Source organism: Carassius auratus, chromosome 37 (genome assembly GCF_003368295.1).
Source record: "Carassius auratus strain Wakin chromosome 37, ASM336829v1, whole genome shotgun sequence".
Lineage (NCBI taxonomy): Eukaryota > Metazoa > Chordata > Actinopteri > Cypriniformes > Cyprinidae > Carassius > Carassius auratus.
Window position 1 is genome coordinate 16,317,846 of NC_039279.1, and position 21,954 is coordinate 16,339,799.

Here is a 21,954-nt window from a genome sequence, read left to right on the forward strand (position 1 = left end):
ACTTTTAAAGTTTGGTGAGCTCAGATATTTACCATGAAGAGAGATTTGGGTTCCTGTGAGCACAGCAGTCCATTACAATATTTTAGGAACCTATAGCATCTATGTTTGGATCATCTGAACCATTAAATGTTGACAGAACGACAGACGTGCTGTAGTCCATTTTGCCTTGAAATCCCAAATGCATTAGCACTGGCATTTTGAAATGGATTTTCTATTTTATTCCCCGCACATGGTCATGGTAGACTTTCAAACTCTCCCGGGCCTCAGCTTACCTGATGGTGGCTGCCAGCCAATCAGTGTGAAGAATCAGTCAGATGGGGTCGGCTCTGTTATTCAGTGTGCCCAATACGTGGAAGTTCCCCTGTGATTGCATTTATGATGCATTTCTGTGTTTCCACAACATTAACAGCGACAGTTGGTGTGGTCTGGTGTTATAAACATTCAAGATGAAGTAATATCGAAAGAACTATAGATAGAGAAGTGGTTTGTCTCCTGTCAGCCCATTACCTGAGCCTCTTTACCTGGGGATGATCCAGCTTTATTAGGTAATCCACTGCATGATAGAAACAGTCAGAAGAGGTTCCTGACATGCCCTCGAAGCATCCCCAACAAAACTGTGTGGTCACAGAGACCTCAAGCTAATAGCGGATATGTTCAAAGACTCCTTGAGAATCCGGAAAATTCAGATAATGTGTTTATTTGTTCACATTACATCATTTACAATATATGTGCTGTAGCATTCAGTAAATAAGATGATTGGATATTAGTCCCATGCACACTCAATCCAAATGACACAGTAGATAATATTATACACAAGCCTAGCAAAATGCACAAACCATCAACCTGAGATGAGATTTACTTACTTTTGGCCTCTTCAATCTGGGATTTAGAGGGTTTGACATTTAAAGTGAAGATATTTAGACTGCCATGGCCCCTGTTATTGGATTAAAGGCCTTAACTGATTTTTCTAACAAGCGGAGATTGCCTAAGATTGTATTTTTTTTTTTTTTCAATGCATTTAAAACATTTCTCTGTAGGTTATTATAGATGCATTTTGTGCATATTGTTGGTGCCTGTTATTTTTTCTAAAGCAGAATGACCTATTTTTGATATCAGGTTCACTAGTACAAATGTTACCTCTTACATCAAATTCTCCAAAGATCAGAACAAGAGACTTTGACCTTACGAATTGGATTTGTGCTTTCTGCCATGGGAGGTATCTGGAGGCTGCTTTAAATAAGCATGGTATTTAAAGATTAAAGCGGAGTGAATCTAAGGAGCTGCTCTCCCATCAAACTCGCTTCAAATCTCCTTATAGGTTTACTTGCTCGAGGACTGACAGTTCCCTCTTGCCTTGTAATGGCATAGTGTACTTTCTTTAAATATCCCCTGACTTGTTTGTGTCTCCATAGAATACCACTAAAAATAATTTAAACATTTGTTATAAATAAATACCTCTATGTTATCAATTGATATTCTATGTAATTCTTACAATAATACATAATGTTTGAAACCAATGTGTGATGCTTAGGTATTATTAAATGATTAAAAGAACAGACATCAAAGTTCTGGTCATAAATGTTCTCCACAACTCCACATATTCTGTTGACACAGAATTAACCATTTCACATTCTCAGCTTTATCTTCTATAAAGAACAAAAAAAAAGTAGAAAAGATGTCTTGTAATGTTTCCATCCAAACACAGCTGCGACCAGAAGATGCAAATGCAACAAGAGGTTAACGCTGCAAGTTACAAGATCTTGAGCCTTGGCAGTGCCATCTTTACTTTTAACAACTCATAATCATTGTGCAAGACTTGTAGCATGAGATCTTTGTACATTTTACAAAGCACTTGCTAAAAGCATTCAGCTTCTGTAAAAGCTATTATTCAAATGAGTTGCTCCTTTAATCCTAAATAAAGCAACTGATATTTATTAAAATAACTTTTCAGTAGTTTAAAGGTGAAGTGTTCTTTCACCCCAGTTTGATATGTAGAGACATCTATAAGAAAGCCATTTGTAAATTGATTTTACCAAAAAGTGTAATGCCGGGTCTGTTAAAACCTTATGTTTGGTCAATTACAGATGAGGGGTGTGTTGAGGAAACATGTTTGAAAACAGTCAGTATTTTTTGCAATTCCCATTTGGTGTAGGAATTGCACACTTCACCAGTGTGATTTAGTGAATTCATCCAAAGAACAATTATCAAATTGGATGCTTTTATGATCAGTTTACAGAGAAGCTAAACCATGTGATTCTGGAATCATTCGAGAAGTTTGATATTTTGAGAAATTAGCAACTGGTAAGAAAGTTGTTCATGCGTATTGCTCTAATTCTTAATGTTTTTGCTGTTAAAATGATATACCACAGTCTTAAACTGTTATGGACTCAAAAGCCATACTCCGAGTCATGTTTCGGCCACCACTGTGTGGCAAATGTAGTAGTTTCATATGTAGTACTTCCTCCACTGTAGTTGTTAAAAGATTCAGTCGAGGTGAAATGACTGATTAGGTACAAGCGTGAAATTGTCTATATAGTGCACTAGGCTGGCACCCCATCAGAAAGAACATCAGACTGGTACAGTTCTTCCATTTCTGGTGAATGCCTACGTGTTCACTTGGAGAAGGTACATCCAAGGAAATGAGAAAACTGGTGAAAATGTAGTGATCCTAGGAGCACGTTTCACCTCCATCTACATACTGGCCCAGACTTTTCTGTGGCTCTGAATTTTTGTCAGATGATGTTTAAAATATGGTGCAGGTTTTGGACTTTCCTCCCTCTACGTCCTCACCACCTTCAGTGAAGAAAAAAAAAATAGAAAAAAGAAAATCAAGTTACTGCAAGGTTATGTAATGTACTGTACATTCCCTAAGGCAATGAAGTTAGATTAGCACAGGGTATCTCATAAACACTCAGAAAAAAAGGTACAAAAGGTGTACCAGCCCACTTATGTATAATTTTCCTGAGTGTTTAGTGGGCATCCCTTGCCATTTTCTGATTCATATCCTTCATTTCCTTTTCTATCTATATCCCGTTCTATAAAAGTGCCAAAAAGAAAGAAAAAAAAACCATTCAGCTAATGGGTCCGACTTACCTTTTTTAGCCTGTTCCTCTTCTAGTCGCTTTCGTTCATTCTCCAAAGCATCTACTTTTGCCTGGTAAATATCAGCCAGTTCCTTCCAGTGGACCCTGTTGTTGTTCAGGCCATCAAACATGGGAGTGATCTCTTTGTGGAACCTTGAAAATTCCTGTAAAAGAAAAGAGGCTTGTTACTGCAAGCATTGGCAAGCCCACCAGTAACTGCCAACCCATCATTTAAGCCAGCGGTTCTCAATTCCAGTCCTTGTGCCCCACTGCTCTGCATATTTTGCACGTTTCTCTTTGTTAACACACCTGATTCAGATAATCAGCTCGTTAGAAGAGAGCACCGTGAATGAACTGTGTTCCCATTGTTCATTGCTCCCTACTCCCTGAGCATGGCGGAATATCCTGTGATGTCCACTTCGCAGGGCACTTACGTTCGAATAGAACAAACGTCTGAAGCACTAAGAGAAATGTACAAAATGTGCTGAGCACTGGAATTGAGAACCGCTGATTTAAGCAATGTTGTTTTGACATTCCAGGAGATGCCATTGTGGACAAATGCCCCATTTTCTGCTTACACGCATGTCTGTGTTGTGTAAAAAGAAAATGTATTGCAATGTGATGGATTTACCTTGTACACAAATGAGCACACAAAGTCAATGAAACCACACTGCATCTTCGGAAGTTCATCTGATTTGTTTCTGTCCATCATGGGCTGAGAAAAGATACAAAGGATATATATTTTTATTCAGGCACTAGTTTTCTCACAATGCAACCAACTGAATGCAACCTTTCAAAAAGCAACACTTGGTAAAATCCATCTCTACAAACTCACAATGGGTTGTTGGTCTAGCACAGTCCTCTCCAGGTCTCCCTGCTCCCAGAATTCAGCTGCCACCATGAGAGCCACCTTTAGAAAAGAGTGTCTTTAGCGGATAATAAACAGTGGAATAGCTTTTAACCCAATGCTGGATAATCCTGACTTTGAATAACCGAAGTTGCACCTACTTTGCTCTGGACCTCCCATGGCTTTGTAATGGCAGACAAGTCACATCCAGTCATCATCATTGCCCTGTTTGGAAGCAAACATCTCTTCAATCTCTATTCAGTATGCTCTCAGGTAGCGGGGTTCTACTGAGAAGTGATGCTTACATAATGATTTCCTTCCTAATGGGATTGTTGGACACATAGGCAATCGCTTCCTTCTCATCAGTCATTGGTTCGGTGGCATCAACAATCTTCTGGAACATGGTCCTTTTTCTGGGTTGGGGAAGAAATAGGACCATCATCGGTACAACATGTTCTAGAGTGACTCTACTTTAATCCAAGACATGCTCTTGAGCAATTACTTGAAATATAAGGCAAGGTCCGTCGCAATGATGCAGACATCATGCAAGTGCTGGACTGTCTCAAACTGTCGTTTCTGCAGACTTTGGAAAATGTTAACATTCTGTAAAAGAGCCAAAAAAGAAAGTTGATCTGGTTATCATGTTAAATTCTGGAACACTTTGTGCTTCGCGACACAACAAACCTCTTCTGCCATCAGTGTCTTGCTGTAATCAAGATGGTGCCTTTCCAATATGGAGGAACCATGGAGCTTGGCCAGTGGTGATGAGCTCCTACATTGGAAATGGATTGTGAGTAAAATGTATTCTGTGCCTTTTCTGAAAAAAATAGTAGTTAAATATATGTATACTACATTACTTTGTCTGGTAGAGATTGTTGGTACCCCTGTGGTCAATATCGTGACAGAATGCAGCTGCTACCATCGCAAACGCATCTAGGTCTGAGTAGTATTTTCTCAGCTTTCCAGTCTTTTGGGCAAGCATACAATATTCAATATTACAACCTCTTTGGCAGTAAATAACATGATGTGTGGGCTGAAAGACTCACTTGCAGAAGACAGAACATGGTCTGGCCCACGTTAAATCCGTGCCTCCAGTTATGGTATGTGATATCTCTGTAACCTTTTCGTACGGTGTACATCCATCTTGTCAGGACCTGGAGTAAGAGTAGACAGCATTAAAATCCCCCAAAAATTTAAACCAGAAACTGAAGGAATGTCATGCTATTTATTCCATAAATAAAATATGAAAGTCCAGTAACAGTTGACATGTAATTCTTTATCTTCAGATTTGTTAAAATGCAATACATGGAAGTTTGTGAATGGTGGACATTTGATTTCTGTGAAAATCTGCTGAGCTTTTGGTTGAGTCTGGTCATTGATAATCACCTGCCAAAAATAAACATAGGCTCTAGTAATAAGATGAGTGCTACTTGGAGAATTAGCCTTAAGGGGTCATTGTGCTACTTCCATTCTATATGCATGTGAATGCTGAAGACTGGCAATACAGACTTCTGAATTAAAAGCACCCAAACTTTAAGGCTGCAAATTTAAAGTTGAAGAAAATTGGAGTAGATTGTATACTTTGGATTCATTAATATTTTGTAATGACATCACATCAGGGCCTTTCCACTGTTCAAATACATTTTTCGAACTCAAAGTATACAGTAGTTTGACCGCTACAGTGTATTATTGTGGAAATGCTCATAAAGTCCAGTCTCACCTCTGCTGGCACTTTGAACTTCTCTACCACTCCGAGTTCAAAGAAACAGCGAATTCCACACTTGATAAGGTCAACCTCAGAGAGAGGAAAGTCGCTAAAACTAAATTCTAGCAGATCGACATCTTTGGCTACTGGAATGTTGGCTCTCTGTGTATTAAAATACAAGTAGATATATTAAACGAAACATCCTTCATGTTAAACATTTTAGATCAATAATATGTTGACTATGAGTATACTGGTTCAGAGTAAAAAATAAATAAAAAAGTCATACCAAGAGTTTGTACATTTCTTTTTGATCACAGTCCTCAGGGTTCATGTCAAACTTCTCCTTCGTGTTCTAACGAGACGAAAAACATTTATTTAACTTAATAAAGACTGCAATTTCTTAAAGCATGAACTTGTATGATGTCTCACCAGAATCTGCTGGACTTCAGCTGGGGTGGCTTTGGTCTGGTAGATGACCATTTCTGCTGCAATCTCTCTTCTCCACTCTGTCCGATTCAGTTTGTCATATGTGTCACAATTCAGTACAGACCATCCTAGGAACTGTGTTAGGGCCTGAAACAAAGTCAGAAGAAGACATTAGTGTTGCAGCACAAGATTAAATAGAGCTAAAAAGATGGCGACCATTTAATGACTCACTTCAGTTATTTGTTCATCCTGCTCATCGAATGGCTTGCCATCTTTCCGGTTGAAGAAAGTGGCAACACCCACAATTTCTTCTTTCTTGTTGACAATGGGAAGGGACAGGACATTTTTGATGAGGAAACCAGACTCGTCCACAGCTTCTTTCTGAAAAGTAAAGCAATTTAAAAAGTGTGATAATTACATTCACCTTGTCGATAAACTAATCAGAATTATGACCAAAACTAATTGTTTTCTGTTTCATTTTGAAGTTTACAGGTTTGTGTGATGTGGATCAGGAACTGTGACCTTTAAAAGGGTTTATCCTGGAATGGCTTACAGTACCTGGAATGTAAAGTAGTCATCTGCAGCAACATTCATCATGTTACAAATCTGCAGAAAGAAAAATAAAGTCAGCATAAGCAATAATACAACAAGGAGTTATTTAACACATTAAGTAGCTCCTTTAACTTTTTAAGTATTTTTTTAGCCTAGGACAACTTTAGGACAAGTGTTTGTTCAAGGGGCACTGGTGTAACCAGATCTGAGCCATTTTGTCACAATAACATTATTAATAATTTTTTTATTTTTTTTCCCAAAATTTCATAGTATTGGACTTTAAGAAAATACTTTTTTACTTACAAAACCATTTTCAGCCACATAGCTAGGGAGGCCGCTAACAAGTGCCCAGTGGTCTACAGGAGGGGTCCTGGAAGCAGAAACATACAAATAAGAGAGGTAGGCTTGCTAGTACGCTATATGGGCAAAAGTGTGGACACCCAAACACTACACCATACACTCACCAGCCGCTTTATTAGCTACAACTGTTCAACTGCTCATTAATGCGAATAGCTAATAAGCCAGTCACATACCAGCAACTCGATACATTTAGGCATGTAGACATGGTCAGGACGATCCACTGCTTTTCCTCATTCATTCTTGTAAGTGTTTACATTCCACCACAAGTGCACGTGAGTTCAACGCTACAACAACTGGTTGATCAAATTACAGTCATAGAGCAAGAATACCTGGAATCTGTTAGAATCATTCCCGGGTACTTTAATAAAGCAGATATATCATGTGAACTACCAAAATACAGATAGCTCGTTATATGTCCTAGCAGAGACAGTAATATACTTGACCATTGTTACACAACAATAAAGGATAAATATCACCCTGTCCCACGGGCAACTGTGAGGCTCTTTGATCACTGTCTGGTTCATCTTATATCAAGCTACAGGCAGAAACTTAAATCAGCTAAAATTGTAACAAGGACAGTTAAAAAATTGACTAATGAAGCGAGCAGGATTTTACAAGCCTGCTTTGACTGTACTGATTGGGGTGTTTTTGAATCTGCAGCCACCAATCTGGACATTCCTGTGCGCATTCCTACAAGCACTCAACTTACAACAACAACAAACCATGGTTCACTGCAAAACTCAGTCAGCTCTGTCAGGCCAAAGAAGATGCCCACAGAAGTGAGGACAGAGTCTTGTATAAACAGGTGGCCAAAAATACACTGCAAAATTAGATCAGGGTGTCTAAGATAAACTAGAGAAATCAGTTTTCCGCCATTGAGCCTGCATCAGTGTGGAGAGGACTGAAAGACATGACCAAATTTGAAGACAGCATCCTCCAGCACTGTAGAGAATCAACAACTGGCTGAAGATTTTAATGAGTTTCACTGAAGGTTTGAAAAACCCTGTCTCACACCCCACACCCATTCTGACCTCCTCTCCTTGGATCTATTAACACCTCCGGCAACCCCCCTCTGCATTTCAGGTCTGTGAAAGGGATGTGTGTTAGGTCACAAATCAGTGTGTAAAATTCGGACGTATTTTAAAGATTCTATGCCATGAACTTCAAATATTTCACATACTTTTGAGAATCCAGTGTTTAGTTGATCCTGATAAGTGCTCGTCATCACAGTTGTAAACACGCCAGCACTCTTCATTCGTGAGGGGGTTTGGTGCCTCATAATCTTTGTTTCCAGGCAGAACATTAAAAAATTCAACTCACAGTCTCCCAGAAATCCTGTATAATTCAACCAATTCAATGATGAATTCGAAACTCCTGAAGTGTTTCCACTTTTGTGTGCCATATGCATCAGACGTAAAGCCAACGGTCCTTGGGTATGACGTCTGAGCCTGAGACTACATGGGACTGCACTACATCCTGCATGGGACTTATGTAAGGATCCTGTTCGTGGACTTCAGCTTGGCCTTCAACACTAATATCCCAAACTTCTTCTTGTCCAAATTTACCAAGCAGCTCCCTGAACCAAAATTCTCATCCAGCCCCCGCACCATCTGCACTGGTGACCCCCAAGGATGTGTTCTCTTCCCACTGATCTTCTCCATTTACACCAATGAGTGCACTACAAACGTTCCTTCTGTCAAGCTCATAAAGTTCACAGATGGCACCAAACTTATTGGCCTTATTTAGGTTGGTGACGAGTCTGCTTATAGATAGAAGGTTAAAGAGCTGTCTGTCTGGTGCTGTTATAACAAGCTGGAGCTGGACATGATTAAGACAATGGAGATGAGAGTGGACTTCAAGAGAGTCCCCCCATCCACTCCCCATCATGAACAGCACTGTGGCAACAGTGGACACATTCAAGTTCCTGGGCACCACCATCTCTCAGGACCTGAAGTGGGACTCCATTGTCAAAAAGGCCCAGCAGAGGTTGTACTTCCTTTGCCAACTGAGGAAGTTCAACGTGACACAGGAGCTGCCAATACAGTTATACTCTGCAGTCATTGAATCCATCCTCTGCACTTTGATAACTGTCTGGTTCAGCTCAGCTACCAAATCAGACCTTAGAAGATTGCAGTGGATAGTCTGGACTGCTGAGCGAATCACTGGTACAACCCTCCCCACTCTCCAAGGATTGCACTAATCCAGAGTGAGTAAAAAGCCTAGCAAAATCATTCTGTACCCCTAACACTCAGGCAACTTTCTCTTTGAGCTGTTGCCATCTGGTCAAAAACTCCAGAGAACTGAGCAGCAGAACAGCCAGGCATAAGAGCAGTTTCTTCCCTCAGGCAATCCGTCTCATGAACAGTTAACTTGAAAATAAATGCATAACACACAACACTATTTATACATTTATCTATTTACACACCATACTTCTAATTCACATTTCCTTGCATTTGTGCATAACATACCTATTCACACAAATGCTATCCATTGTCTATTTGTATATTGTGTAGTTTTTTATCTTTTAATCTTGTCACTGTAATCTGTTTGTGCAGAGGAAGCTTCTGTCACCAAAACAAATTCCTGGTATGTGTAAACATACCTGCCAAAAAAGCTCTTTCTGATTTGGATTCAAGTTCAAACCAAGAATCAGAATAGGGGAGAAAGGTTATTTAAGTGACTTTGAACGTGGTATGGTTGTTGGTGCCAGATGGGCTGGTCTGAAAAATTCAGAAGCTTCTGATCTTTTTCCATACGCAACCATTTCTAGGTTTTACAGAAAAGGATCCAAAAGAGAGAAAATATTCAGTGAGCGGCAGTTCTGTGGGTTAGAATGCTGCCTGGTCTGGTGAGTCTCAATTTCTGCTTCGACATTCAGATAGTAGGGTTAAAATTTGTCGGAAACGACTAACCCTGGCTTGTATCAACAGTCCAGGCTGGTGGTGCAATGGTGTGGGGGATATTTTCTTGGCACATTTTGAGTGCCTTAGCACCAGTTGAAGAACCTTGTGGTGCTATAAAGAACTTTCTGTGCAGTTGAAAAATTTCCATGGAACCATAGATGCCAATAAAGAACCTTCATTTTTTTAAGAGTGAAAGGTGTTCATATGGGTTCAGGTTTGGCTCAGGCCTTGTGTACAGTTCTGTAGATTTGTCTTCACAGACATTTCTGGAATAACCAAAAGCATTAGAAAACTGTGTCCAAATAGGTTTACCTACTGTACTGTATGAGTGGCAGAATAAGTGGTCTTATGACATTAGAATTTTCGTAATATGAGCAAAGAACATTTTTTATAAAATATGCTTACGGTATGACTTTGATCTCTTCTTTGTTTTCTAAGAGATAATCAATGATCTTGTAGAAGTTGATTTCCTGTTGGAAGAAATAATAAGTTATAACAATACTAGACAGCAACACTGACTTGTTTACCAAATAGAAACAAATGTGTTACCCTGCCATCAGGTGTCTTTGGGCCTTTGTATGGCTCCACATCTCCCAATTTAATCGGCCACTCATCGTAGAACTCCTAAACAATCAAATGAAAGTTGAGTGTTTTTATGAACTGCTGATCAATGACCAAATGCAGGATGGTCACCCTATGTCACAAACCTTTTCTTTGGTCATGTCCAGAAGGCCAACAGAGTACCTCTCACACTGGAGGTAGGTCCTGACAGTGTACAGAGCTTTGTGGAACTGTCGCTCAATGTCCGTCAACTCTTCAAACACTTTGCTCGCAGACCATAGAAGAACCTGTGGCAGCGGTATACAGTCAGAATCAAGTTTCAAATCGCAGTCTACCATTAAGTGTAGTAGTCCGTAGCATTACCTGGCTTCTTCTAGATTCCACGTTATACATGTATGAAGTGTAATGCTGTAGGGCAATGACTGTGGCGAAAGTGATGTACTTGGTGAAGAGCTGAAAAACATTTGCTTAATAATTAAAAAATATTGTCACATCTGTTCTTATACTGACACAGTGAAATCTCAGTCTAAAAAGGTCTGTTCAAATTAAGTATAACGGTTGCACTTTATTTTACAGTACGTATACTAACATGCACTAAAAGTGTACTTACAGTCTATTTATCTAAGAAAGTTCTGGTAATACAAGGTAACTACATGGAGTAGGGTTAGGTTTAGGGGTAGGTTCAGGTTTAGTACCTAGTTATTACATAGTTATTTTAATTACTATAATAAGTACATAGTATGTACATGAGAAACATGACTGTAAAATAAAGATAACTGTAACTTGAACTATATTAGCATCCAAACCAATGCTCCATAACTTTCTGTTTATAAGTGCATGCTGCAGTTTTGTTGTCTGTCACTTGAAATGCGTGTGCTCTTTAAAGTCGGATGAATTCTAATTGACTGTCAATGTTTTTATCATTCATCAGCTGGAAAAAAAAAAGTTTTTCGATTTGAACGATATCATTCCTCTGTGTAAATGTCATTACAGTAGTGGTGTGAACTTCCCTTTTCTCATGGTATTAATGTAGTGTGTACGTATTCCGAAAACAGCGAATAATCTGATAACTCCAACTCCAACAAATTTGAGGTCAGTATCACATGCAATGATTTTCACACTGATGTCATTTTTCAAATACTCACATCTTCATCTGCTTTGGAGAACTCATTTCCTCCAACTTTGTTTATTGCCATGACCACACCAAGTGGGTCTTTCCCGTTCATGAGTGGGGCAGCCAGCATGTTTTTAGTAGTGTATCCTGTCTGTTTGTCCACAAAATCACTGAATCTGGGATTCTAAGAAACAAATACATTCTTTAATGTTAAATACCGCCGTTTCATGATCAATTTGTTGACATATAGGTTGGTTAAAAACTACTTGCTACAAAATATCCATTAATTTCGACACATTTTATTTTCAAGTTCGTATTAACTTCCCATGGTTTGAATATCATTATGTTAAGCTAGATGCTTCAGGGTATCATTTGTTTACATTTAATCTCTTAGGCCACATTTTCATTTCATAAATAAAGCCTCTTAATTATGAGTTATATTGTTATATATGAGTTATCAGTGCAGTCGTTGGTTACTGAATGATATCAAGATGCAGCAGGCCACCAGAAGCACAGCAAATAAGCTGCTTTTCTGCAGGGGGTTGACTGACCTCCATCAGCACAGGACAGAAAAAGTTTAATCCTTTGTCAAACTAATAGTCGACTTTCAGGTCCAGACCTGCCTGATAAGCCTAAGAAGATGTTTTGCTTGCAACTTAATGAGTGTCTTTTTATAAATGAACGTATGTAAAGCATATTAAGAGTACTATAAAAACCAAAAACACAGCTCTTTCCCTATGACCTAAAAAGGACTTTTACTTCTGTAACCTAATGTAGTTTGGTTGTTTCAGTCATATTAATATTATAATAATATGTTTGACTATAACAATGCAAGTTATTTTAGAGGTTATCTAATTAAGAACATATTTTGGTTAGCTGACAAAACAGGTTTGTTTAATCTACATAGACTGTCATCTATTAAGAATAAAAAAATAGTTTTAAAAAAAATGTTTCTGCAATTCTGCACACAATTTACACAGCAGATATTTTGCTATATGCATAACAATAATATGTTGATAATGAATAAGTCTTTTTGTGTGTGTGTGTGTGTGCTCCAAGTTTTATGGCATTTAAAATTTTGATCTCAATCCATAAGGTAGCTGAATGTCTTAAAACTCTATTAATTACTATTGATTAACCCCATTAAGTTTAAACATTTGTTACAATTTTTATATATTTTTTATGTTATTTATTTGTAAATTGTTTTGTTTTTAATTTATACATACATACATATATATATATATATATATATATATATATATATATATATATATATATATATATATATATATATATATATATATATATATATATATATATATATATATATATATATATAAATTCAATGTAGTCTTTCAGTGTATACTGCTTGAATTTAATGCGTTTGCATTTGACATATTTAAATTTTACAAAGCTTAAAAGGCAGTGGTAAAAGCAAAAGTAAAAGACAGCTTTACTTCTTTTACCCACCTGTTTGACATCCGGAACATTAGCTGGTTTTTTGGTGGTCATTATTTGGCCAACTATGCCCATGTCAGTAGGAAACACAATTTCAGACTGAGGGTTGACTACATTCGCATCGTATTTTGAGGTAGGGGTGACATCAAAAAGACACGTAGCGAGCTCAGGGATGCCGTTTCTCGCTCGGTTAATGAAATAGCTGCAGCGGTCAGCGTTCACCAGCAAACATATCCTCTGCAGGACCTTGTGCATGGCCTTTTCCATAATAGGCTGCGAATGCATTTCTTTGATCATGTCAAAGATGATGTTGGCCTCCTGGATTTGGCTGACATCCTTGAACGAGACCGGATCTTTGATGTCAAGTTTCTCTGCGAAAGCAGCGGTGATGGCCTCGCATCGGACCTTCTTGTCGAAATACTCTTTGGCGAACTGAGGGTTATTTTCCAAGTATTTTTCAACACTATCCTTGTCTGCCATTTTGAAGTGTACTTCTCTGCTTGCCCTCTCACAGATTCATTACTTGTGGGGTGTCAGGATGAAAAGTGCAGCTTCTCAGTGATACCCTCCTTCAGATAGGTGCATCCTATGGTCTCCTCCGACAGACTGCCAGAGAATAGTGGCTTACAGGCTGAAGAGATCAAAGTGGCCGCTAATTAAAGTGACGTCATGACATTAAACCTCTAAGCTTTCTTAGCCTGCAAATCCCCAGCCTGATCATTTTATGTTAGACAATCGAGTCAGAGTCAAACGCCTCTGTTTTCTTCCGAGGAGAAAGTGTCGACATATGACATAATATTTATCACAGCGGTTTGTTGATTAGACTGATGGAGTTTCTTCACAGGCCCAGTGTTAATAGATAAGTCTGAACATAAAATCAAGTGTAGTTCTAAGTGCTTAAAATGAAAAATGTTTCACCAGAATTCAACAGGTAAAATATATGATCATGCAAAAACTTTGCAAATGGTTATATCCAAACAGTAAATTTAAACTTCATTTAAAACTTTTAATCAGGTTTTGATTTTTTTTTTTTTTTTTTTTTTTTTTTTTTTTTGCTTTCTTTTAAAAAATGGCAAAAAAATCTGACCTTACGAAAACTAGGTTAGGTCAGTTGAAATCTCAAGCAATTTCAGCAGTAATTAATTTAAATAATAATGTAATTGAAAAAAAGTGTATTTTGATTTTTTTTTTTATGATTTTGAAAGAAGTCTCTAAATCTCTTAGTAAGAATAACTATTAATATTATGAAATATAATTAGAATTTAAAATAGCTGTTTTACTGTTTTATATATATATATATAATATATATATATATATGTGTGTGTGTGTGTGTGTGTATGTATGTGTCACACTGTAGGATTAAAAATTTATTAATAAAGGCAGAATTATGAAAATAAAAACGTATAAGTCACAGGATTGTCCTTTATACATGCTTAACTGCTTAAAATCATAATATTTAATACAAAAAAGTTAAAGTGATGTGTCAGTAACCCGAGTGCAAATGTCTTGTCCTTATTAAACTTAGCTCTCAAGCTCTGAAAGTAAAAAGAGAAATTCACCAAATCAGGCTAAGGTTTTTTTTTTTTTTTAGCATTATTGGACTTTCTGGCTCTACAAAAGATGCTGGACACCCAGGATCTATTTCCAGTGATAGGATTAGACCTGATCTGTCAGTTTGCCAGACATAATGTCAGACATACAGAATGTAAAAAAAAAAAAGGACTAGCATCAAATGTATCTGGCTTTGTGAATCCAGGATTAAGTAAAAGTGATTATGAGGATATCCTCTCTTGAAGGGAGAGAGAGTCTGGCATGGCACTTCAGAGTGCTTGCACATTTAATTTCACAGTGAGGAGCTGACAGACACAGCAATGCTAAATTTACCAAGCTCACTATTCATTTAATTGGAGGTTGATGGATAAAATATCACACACACAATGTTTTAAATAGCCAACTGTGTATGCAGGGTCTGATACTACGGAGCCCCGCACATGACATGCAAGAAAAAATAAATAAATTGTGTGCAAGATTTACTAATTCGTTCCCTCAATGTACTAAAATGTGCGCATGATTTAGTAAATTAAGGGAATTAATTAGTAAATTGTGCGTACAATTTATAAATCGAATTAAAGAAATAGTAAATCCAGGGAACGCAATAGTAAACGTGTGCATGGTTAAGTACATTGAGGGAACAAATAAGTAAATCGTGCACACGATTTAGCCTAATATTTTTTTCCTGCATGTCATGTGCGGGGCTCCGTATGATACACCTGTAAACAAAAACAAACAAGTATGTTTTGTATTTTTTAAAGGACTTTAAGCAGACAAGTACATAGAGAAGGATTTGGAGATATTAATAAGCTTATTTTGAGATATCTTTGCCTCAGGCTTGCAGTAAGTAAGACCTTAAATTGTTGACATGTATGTGTGCAGATACATGCAAGACAACATCAGCAGTCCATCAGCATCACCTAGTTTTCTGATATTTATCCGCTCATTCCCAGACAAACAACCAAAAACAATCTCCATTTGTGTGTCAAGGATTGTCTGCTGCACATCAGGCTAAAAGCAAGATCTCATGAGCTGAGAATAGGCTTAGTTAGCTTGATATCAAGATCTGGTTTACTTAACTTGTATTAGTAATGTTTCAAATAAAGCACTGGATGATTTACCAGTATTTGTTTGTACATAGATGTTTACTAAATGAATAAATAAATGCAGTGGTGAACTAATACGTACAAAAATTTGGTAATCTAAGTCAAATAATTTGAAAAATTTAAATATATGTTTTCTTTTTGTTATTATACTTTCAGCATCATCTTTAGTTTTCAGTGTCACATGATCCTTCAGAAATCATTCTGATATGCTGATTTTTAAAAAAAATTTTATTATCAACTTCAAAAATAGTTGTGCTAATGAATATTTTTGCGAAAGCTGTTTCATTTTCTGTTTTGGGATTCTTTACTGAATAGAATTCTGGATGTATTTATAGAATACATTTTAATCAAAGGAGCAGAATTTAATTGAAAAAAATATATATATATTTTAACATTATAAATATAGTTTTTGTCACTTTTGATCAATTTAATGCATCCTAATGAAAAGTATTAATTTATAAAAAATAAAAAACTCACAGACCTTAGACTTTTGAACATTTGTGCCATTTTGTTACAAGTTACATAATTGTTTTTCTTTTTTTTTCTTTTTTTTTCTTTCTTTCTTTAGAGCAGGGGTATTTAGGTTGAGTTGTCCCTTAACCACATAACTTACGTCAGAGCAACTGTTGGCTCCAAAAGAGTCCTGAAAAACTCCACAGAGGTTATATAAGAGACAGCAAATGTACATGTGTATGTGTTAACTGAACAAATAGTAGGCTAGAATGAGAATTGGACTTTAACTTGCACTTAGTTCTCTGTTATGAACACACACAAAACAAAATGCTTTCATTTGTATTCATTTTGTTACTTTCAAAAGAATGAAAACCAGCCTCAAACAGCAGTCAGTTATTTTATACAGATCGATGCATTTATTACAGATTTCTGCTCAATCAAAATCAGATACATATAAAGTAGCATGGATTGTACTTGTGATGGAGCGGTTGTGGAGTGTTCTTGGAGTGAATGAAAACCACGATGCTCTAACTTTTTAAAAATCCACTCCACGCTCCAGTCAAAATCACAAAAGTGAAGCCTAAGGCAAAGAGATTTCAAAAAATCCCAACCCTTCCTGTCCTGTAACAAAGAATGCATGGAATTATTCCTCAGGGGTGTCTGATGCAATCTGTAGATGGTTTTACTGTTATAATTTTCTCTCAGATTGTTGCAATCATGTAAGACTTTAATAAAGTCATTGCTGCTGTGCTGTTGTGAAATGTCTGAACCTATTAAAGCTCTATTTCATGTTAATTTAGCCACTGTATCAAATAAATACCCAGGGTTGTTTGTTTTCTTCTAAAAGATTATAAAAGTAAGCAGATCTAGCAGTTTTGTATAGCATTTCTGTAGGAAGAAACACTATCCTTCCATGCAATATGAAATTCCTCTAGATTTGTTTCCTTCCAGCTGTGCTCCTTTTTTCTCCAGGCTTCTCTTTTTTTAGGGTGTGACTGTGCTCATTACACCATGGCATTGGACTGTTCTTAATCTTCTTTAAAAGCTAAGGAGCAACCGTGTCTAAAGTGCTAGAAAAGAGAGCTGATAGTTTCTGTTGCCACATAGACTTCTTCTGAGCTATCTTTAACTTCCACGGAAACTTTGCATTGTACATAAAGTTATTTATAGTATTAAAAGAGTTATTTATATTATTTAAATATTTTTAACACTAAGAAAAAATGGTTCTTTTAAGAACTGCTCACTGAAAGGTTCTTTGAAAAATGGTTCTTCTATACTATTGCTTTGAAAACCCCCTTTTGAAAAAATTTTCGGGTATATAAAACATTTTCTACATTCACCGAACAGAAATGTTCCCTCTTGAACAGGCTTCAGGAGTTGCAGTGTTTATGCTCTTGTGCAATTCAGCTTCAACCTAGAGAAAAACAATTTTGGTGTAGAGCAAAGGTCAACACTGCCGTGTTCCCTACATGAAACGCATCTGTTATGTAAAAACATTTGTCCAATGACAGAGATGGTGGAGACTGAATTTTGGGTCTTTGAGAGGGATTATGAAATAACCTCAGAAAAGCGTCCCTGTATAAAAGCACCTCACAGGAATCCAGCTGCAGCACTACAGATACACTTCAGATACTCTGATCAAGGTACGCACCTTGAGCATTAGGATTTGTTTAAAGGACACCGAAGTAATGTATTTTTTGGTCTTTTCATAAACTTTGTACTCATCTTTCACAGCTCAAGCACAGAAGCAGCATGCTCAGGCTCTGCATAGCTCTCTGTGTCCTGGCGACATGCTGGGCGCAGGACTATCTGGTGAGCAACAGCACTGTCCAACACGACTGTCTGGTGAGCAACATCACTGTCAAACAGGACTTTGACAGGATGAGGGTAAGTTTTACTAGTATTTTTTTTTCAATCCATATGTTGATTTTTTAGCTTCCTTTCTCATACTTATCTCCACTGACATTGCAGTATCAAGGAACATGGTATGCCGTGGCCAAGAAAGACCCTGTTGGTCTTTTCCTTCTTGATAATATTGTCGCCCATTTCAAAGTGGAGGAGGATGGAACCATGACAGCCACCGCCACTGGTAGAGTCATCATTCTCAAGTGAGTTTAAATGGCATTTTATGCTGTTGTTGTGCAAAAATTGCACTTAGGCAATAGAAATGGTTCTATTTACACCTGCTGTTTTACACTTCAGCAACTGGGAGATGTGCGCCAACATGTTTGGCACTTTTGAAGATACCATTGACCCCGCTAAGTTCAAGATGAAATACTGGGGAGCCGCAGCATATCTCCAGTCTGGATGTAAGTGTAGATTTATCATTATTTTTTTATTTTTTGATATATTATTATGTATATTGTTACATAAAAAGTTATATAATATAATAAAAATATAATCTATCAAAAAACTATGAATTTTTATTTTATTTTTTATTATACTTAATTTTTTATAACATAAATTTTAATACATTTATTTAATATATAATACATTTTTTGACTCCTAAAATGTAATCGGCTTGTAAGCCTGGTTTCTTATTAAATCTAGTTTGTAAAATGTGAGTAAATGGTATGTTGGGTAAAACCTGACAACTCATCTGCTCCTGACCTGTGTCTGACCGTTCCACAGATGATGACCACTGGATCATTGACACTGACTATGATAACTACGCCATCCACTACTCCTGCAGAGAGCTCGATATGGATGGAACCTGCTTGGACGGTTATTCCTTCATCTTCTCCCGATATCGTGAGGGCCTCAGGCCTGAAGACCAGAGGATTGTGACTGAGAAGAAACAGGAGATCTGCTTCCTGGGCAAATACAGACGTGTTGCACACACTGGTAAGATGGTTGAGCCTCGTGAATTATAATTATTAGTTCACTCATAAGTTCTAAATTTGCTGATGTGTTTTTGTTTTTTTGACTGTGCAGGTTTCTGTGACACTGCCTAAACCACCGCTTCACAAAGAGCTTCTGAGGATGTAATCTGACATTATATATTTCTAACTGATATGTAAATACAGACAATATGCCTAATACTTTAAAAAGAGAATGCATAATAATTTTGCACTAAGCAAAGGAAGATGTTTAATAAAAAAATGCATAAAAAGTGCATGGTTTAACCTTTTTTTTTTCAAATAAACTTAAAAAAAATAACAATGAATTCAGTAATCAATGCTTGTAAACTCACTGTCGGCAAAGTTTTATCACAGGTTTGTTCGGACTCTACACTACAAACAGAACTGTGGTAAATCAGTGCTTTTTGTTTACAGAGCTGATAACAAAATTGTTGTGCAACTTGGACCATGATACAGAGTCATGATACAACTGTCAGGACACTTATAGACCAGAATGAGCATGAGGAAATAACCACATTCATGTATTAGAAATAAAGTAAATAGGCTGAGATGCACATAAATCTTAATATATATACAGTACTGTGCAAAAGTCTTAGGTCACAAGTATTTTCACTAACAATCTTTTTAAGTAAGTTATTTTTATTTATTTTGCTGTAGCGTGTCTGTTGGAAATATCAGTTTACATTTCCAAACATTATTTTTGCTATTAATTGTAATAATTCAGTGAGATGTTTGTTTACACAGCCAGTGCTCCACTCAGAGATCTGATCTCACAATCATCAGTCTGTCTGGAATAACACGAAGAAACAGAACAAACTGAGACAGACTCCAAGATGCTTGATTTGCATTCTAATTAGAAATGTCACGACACAGTGATCCATACATGTTTAATATATGTTTTAGGAATTTTTTATGTTAAGATTTATATCACTATAAAATCACACTATAATATTAAATAGGTTAAACAAGTTAGAGAAAAATTACAGCAAATATAATGTATACTATAAATATAAATATGAAATCATATTTAAATATTATTAAAAAAATATATTATAGAATTGTAACATTTAAATGTTTCATATAGATATAAAACACCCTCGACTAATATTGGCACCCTTGATAGATATGAGCAAAGGTGGCTATGAAAATAAATATCCATCGTTTATCCCTTTGATCTTTCATTCAAAAATGACATAAAATTCAAAGTAGTTTAAGTCTTTGGTTCTTTTAATTGTGATGATTTTGGCTCATACGTAACAAAAACCCACCAAATCTCAACAAATTAGAATATGATGACATGCCAATCAGCTAATCAACTCAAAACACCAGCAAAGGTTTCCTGAGCCTTCAGAATAGTCTCTGACAATCATCGGCAATCTTCACAAGGAGTGTAAGTCACAAAAATGCATTGCCAATAAACTGGCTGTTCACAGAGTGCTGTATCCAAGCATATTAACAGAAAGTTGAGTGATACGAAAAAGTGTGGAAGAAAAAGATGCACAACCAACCGAGAGAACCGCAGCCTTATGAGGATTGTCAAGCAAACTGGATTCAAGAATTTTAGAGAACTTCACAAGAAATGGACTGAGGCTGGAGTCAAGGCATCAAGAGCCACCACACACAGACGTGTCGAGGAATTTGCTGAACCATAGACAACGTCAGAAGTTACTTATGGGCTAAGAAGAATAAGAACTGGACGGTTGCCCAGTAGTCCAAAGTAATTTTTTTTTCAGATGAGAGCAAGTTTTGTATTTCATTTGGAAACCAAGGTCCTAGAGTCTGGAGGAAGGGTGGAGAAGCTCATAGCCCAAGTTGCTTGAAGTCCAGTGTTAAGTGTTAAGAGCACTTCATGCTTCTTTCTGCTGAGCAGCTTTCTGAAGATGCTGATTTCATTTTCCAGCAGGATTTGGCACCTGCCCACACTGCCAAAAGCACCAAAAGTTGGTTAAATGACCATGGTGTTGGTGTGCTTGACTGGCCAGTAAACTCACCAGACCTGATCCCCATCGAGAATCTATTGGCTATTGTCAAGAGGCAAATGAGAAACAAGAGACCAGACAATGCAGATGAGCTGAAGGTCACTGTCAAAGAAACCTGGGCTTCCAGACCACCTCAGCAGTGCCACAAACTGATCAACTCCATGCCCCGCTGAATTGAGGCAGTAATTAAAGCAAAAGGAGACCTTACCAAGTATTGAGTACAGTCCCAAGTCCCAAGACTCAACTAATCTTTGGCCACTCAAATTCTCCTCAGTATGCATTAGGACGACATAGGCACACATCTTCTTCCAGGCAGATTTGTAACATCTTAGTTAATTGGATCCTCTTAATTATTGCCCTAGTGGTGGAAATGGAGATTTTCAATGCTTTAGAGCAATTTTCCTTCAGCTACTTTTGATTTTATGACGCACAGCAATCTTGTTCTGCACAGAACTATATTATTTGGTTTTACACTTTGTGATGGATGATTAAAGGAATTTGGACTTTGTGTTCCTCATACTTATAATCCTAATGATAATTTCATGCTCCTAGTCACCTCAGTGTGCTGAAAATAAGAAAATGTAAATATGAATGGGAATATATTTCAGAGATATTTGACTTAGGAGAATTTCTGGGGGCGTGGCCAACATGCATTGGAGAAAAACATTTATTTCTTCACTTTCAAATGTTTTACTTCAATGAATAGTTAGAATGTGAATTGTTTGATCAAACAGATAAATGATGCAGATTTATTTCCACAGTCGCATTTGCTCATATTTACTAAGGATGCCAAAATTAGTGGAGGGCATCTTATATTAAATATTTCATTGCAAATGCAAATGTTCACGATATATCTTAAAAATAAAACAAATATTTATTATGTAGGTTATGTAAATATGTTGACTGAAAGTTTAAATAACCGGAGTAGGATATTAGGCAGAATTCTATACATTTATTTGTACATCTTGTCCAGTTTTTCTTATATTTCTTACCTG

General features: G+C 36.9%; 2 protein-coding genes across 2 annotated transcripts; one reads left to right on the forward strand and one right to left on the reverse strand.

Annotated features, from left to right (window-relative positions):
* Nucleotides 1-681: 681 nt before the first annotated feature.
* On the reverse strand, nt 682-13,812 carry LOC113056372 (cone cGMP-specific 3',5'-cyclic phosphodiesterase subunit alpha'-like). The gene is made up of 22 exons (XM_026223124.1): nt 13,022-13,812; nt 11,583-11,735; nt 10,801-10,890; nt 10,584-10,724; nt 10,426-10,500; nt 10,282-10,346; nt 6,917-6,983; nt 6,620-6,667; nt 6,293-6,442; nt 6,065-6,208; nt 5,922-5,987; nt 5,651-5,797; nt 4,977-5,084; nt 4,788-4,897; nt 4,615-4,702; nt 4,433-4,533; nt 4,236-4,343; nt 4,092-4,155; nt 3,919-3,993; nt 3,715-3,798; nt 3,094-3,247; nt 682-2,793 (listed from the first exon to the last, which is right to left on the reverse strand). Exons 1-22 carry the CDS (start codon nt 13,487-13,489, stop codon nt 2,744-2,746), a joined length of 2,556 nt encoding a protein of 851 aa, XP_026078909.1. The 5' UTR covers nt 13,490-13,812; the 3' UTR covers nt 682-2,743.
* Nucleotides 13,813-17,630: 3,818 nt separating this feature from the next.
* Nucleotides 17,631-19,264, forward strand: LOC113056373 (retinol-binding protein 4-B-like). Its single transcript, XM_026223125.1, has 6 exons — nt 17,631-17,762; nt 17,854-18,006; nt 18,091-18,227; nt 18,322-18,428; nt 18,751-18,963; nt 19,054-19,264. The coding sequence occupies exons 2-6, from the start codon at nt 17,872-17,874 to the stop codon at nt 19,071-19,073; spliced, it is 612 nt and encodes a 203-aa protein (XP_026078910.1). The 5' UTR covers nt 17,631-17,762; nt 17,854-17,871; the 3' UTR covers nt 19,074-19,264.
* Nucleotides 19,265-21,954: the final 2,690 nt, after the last annotated feature.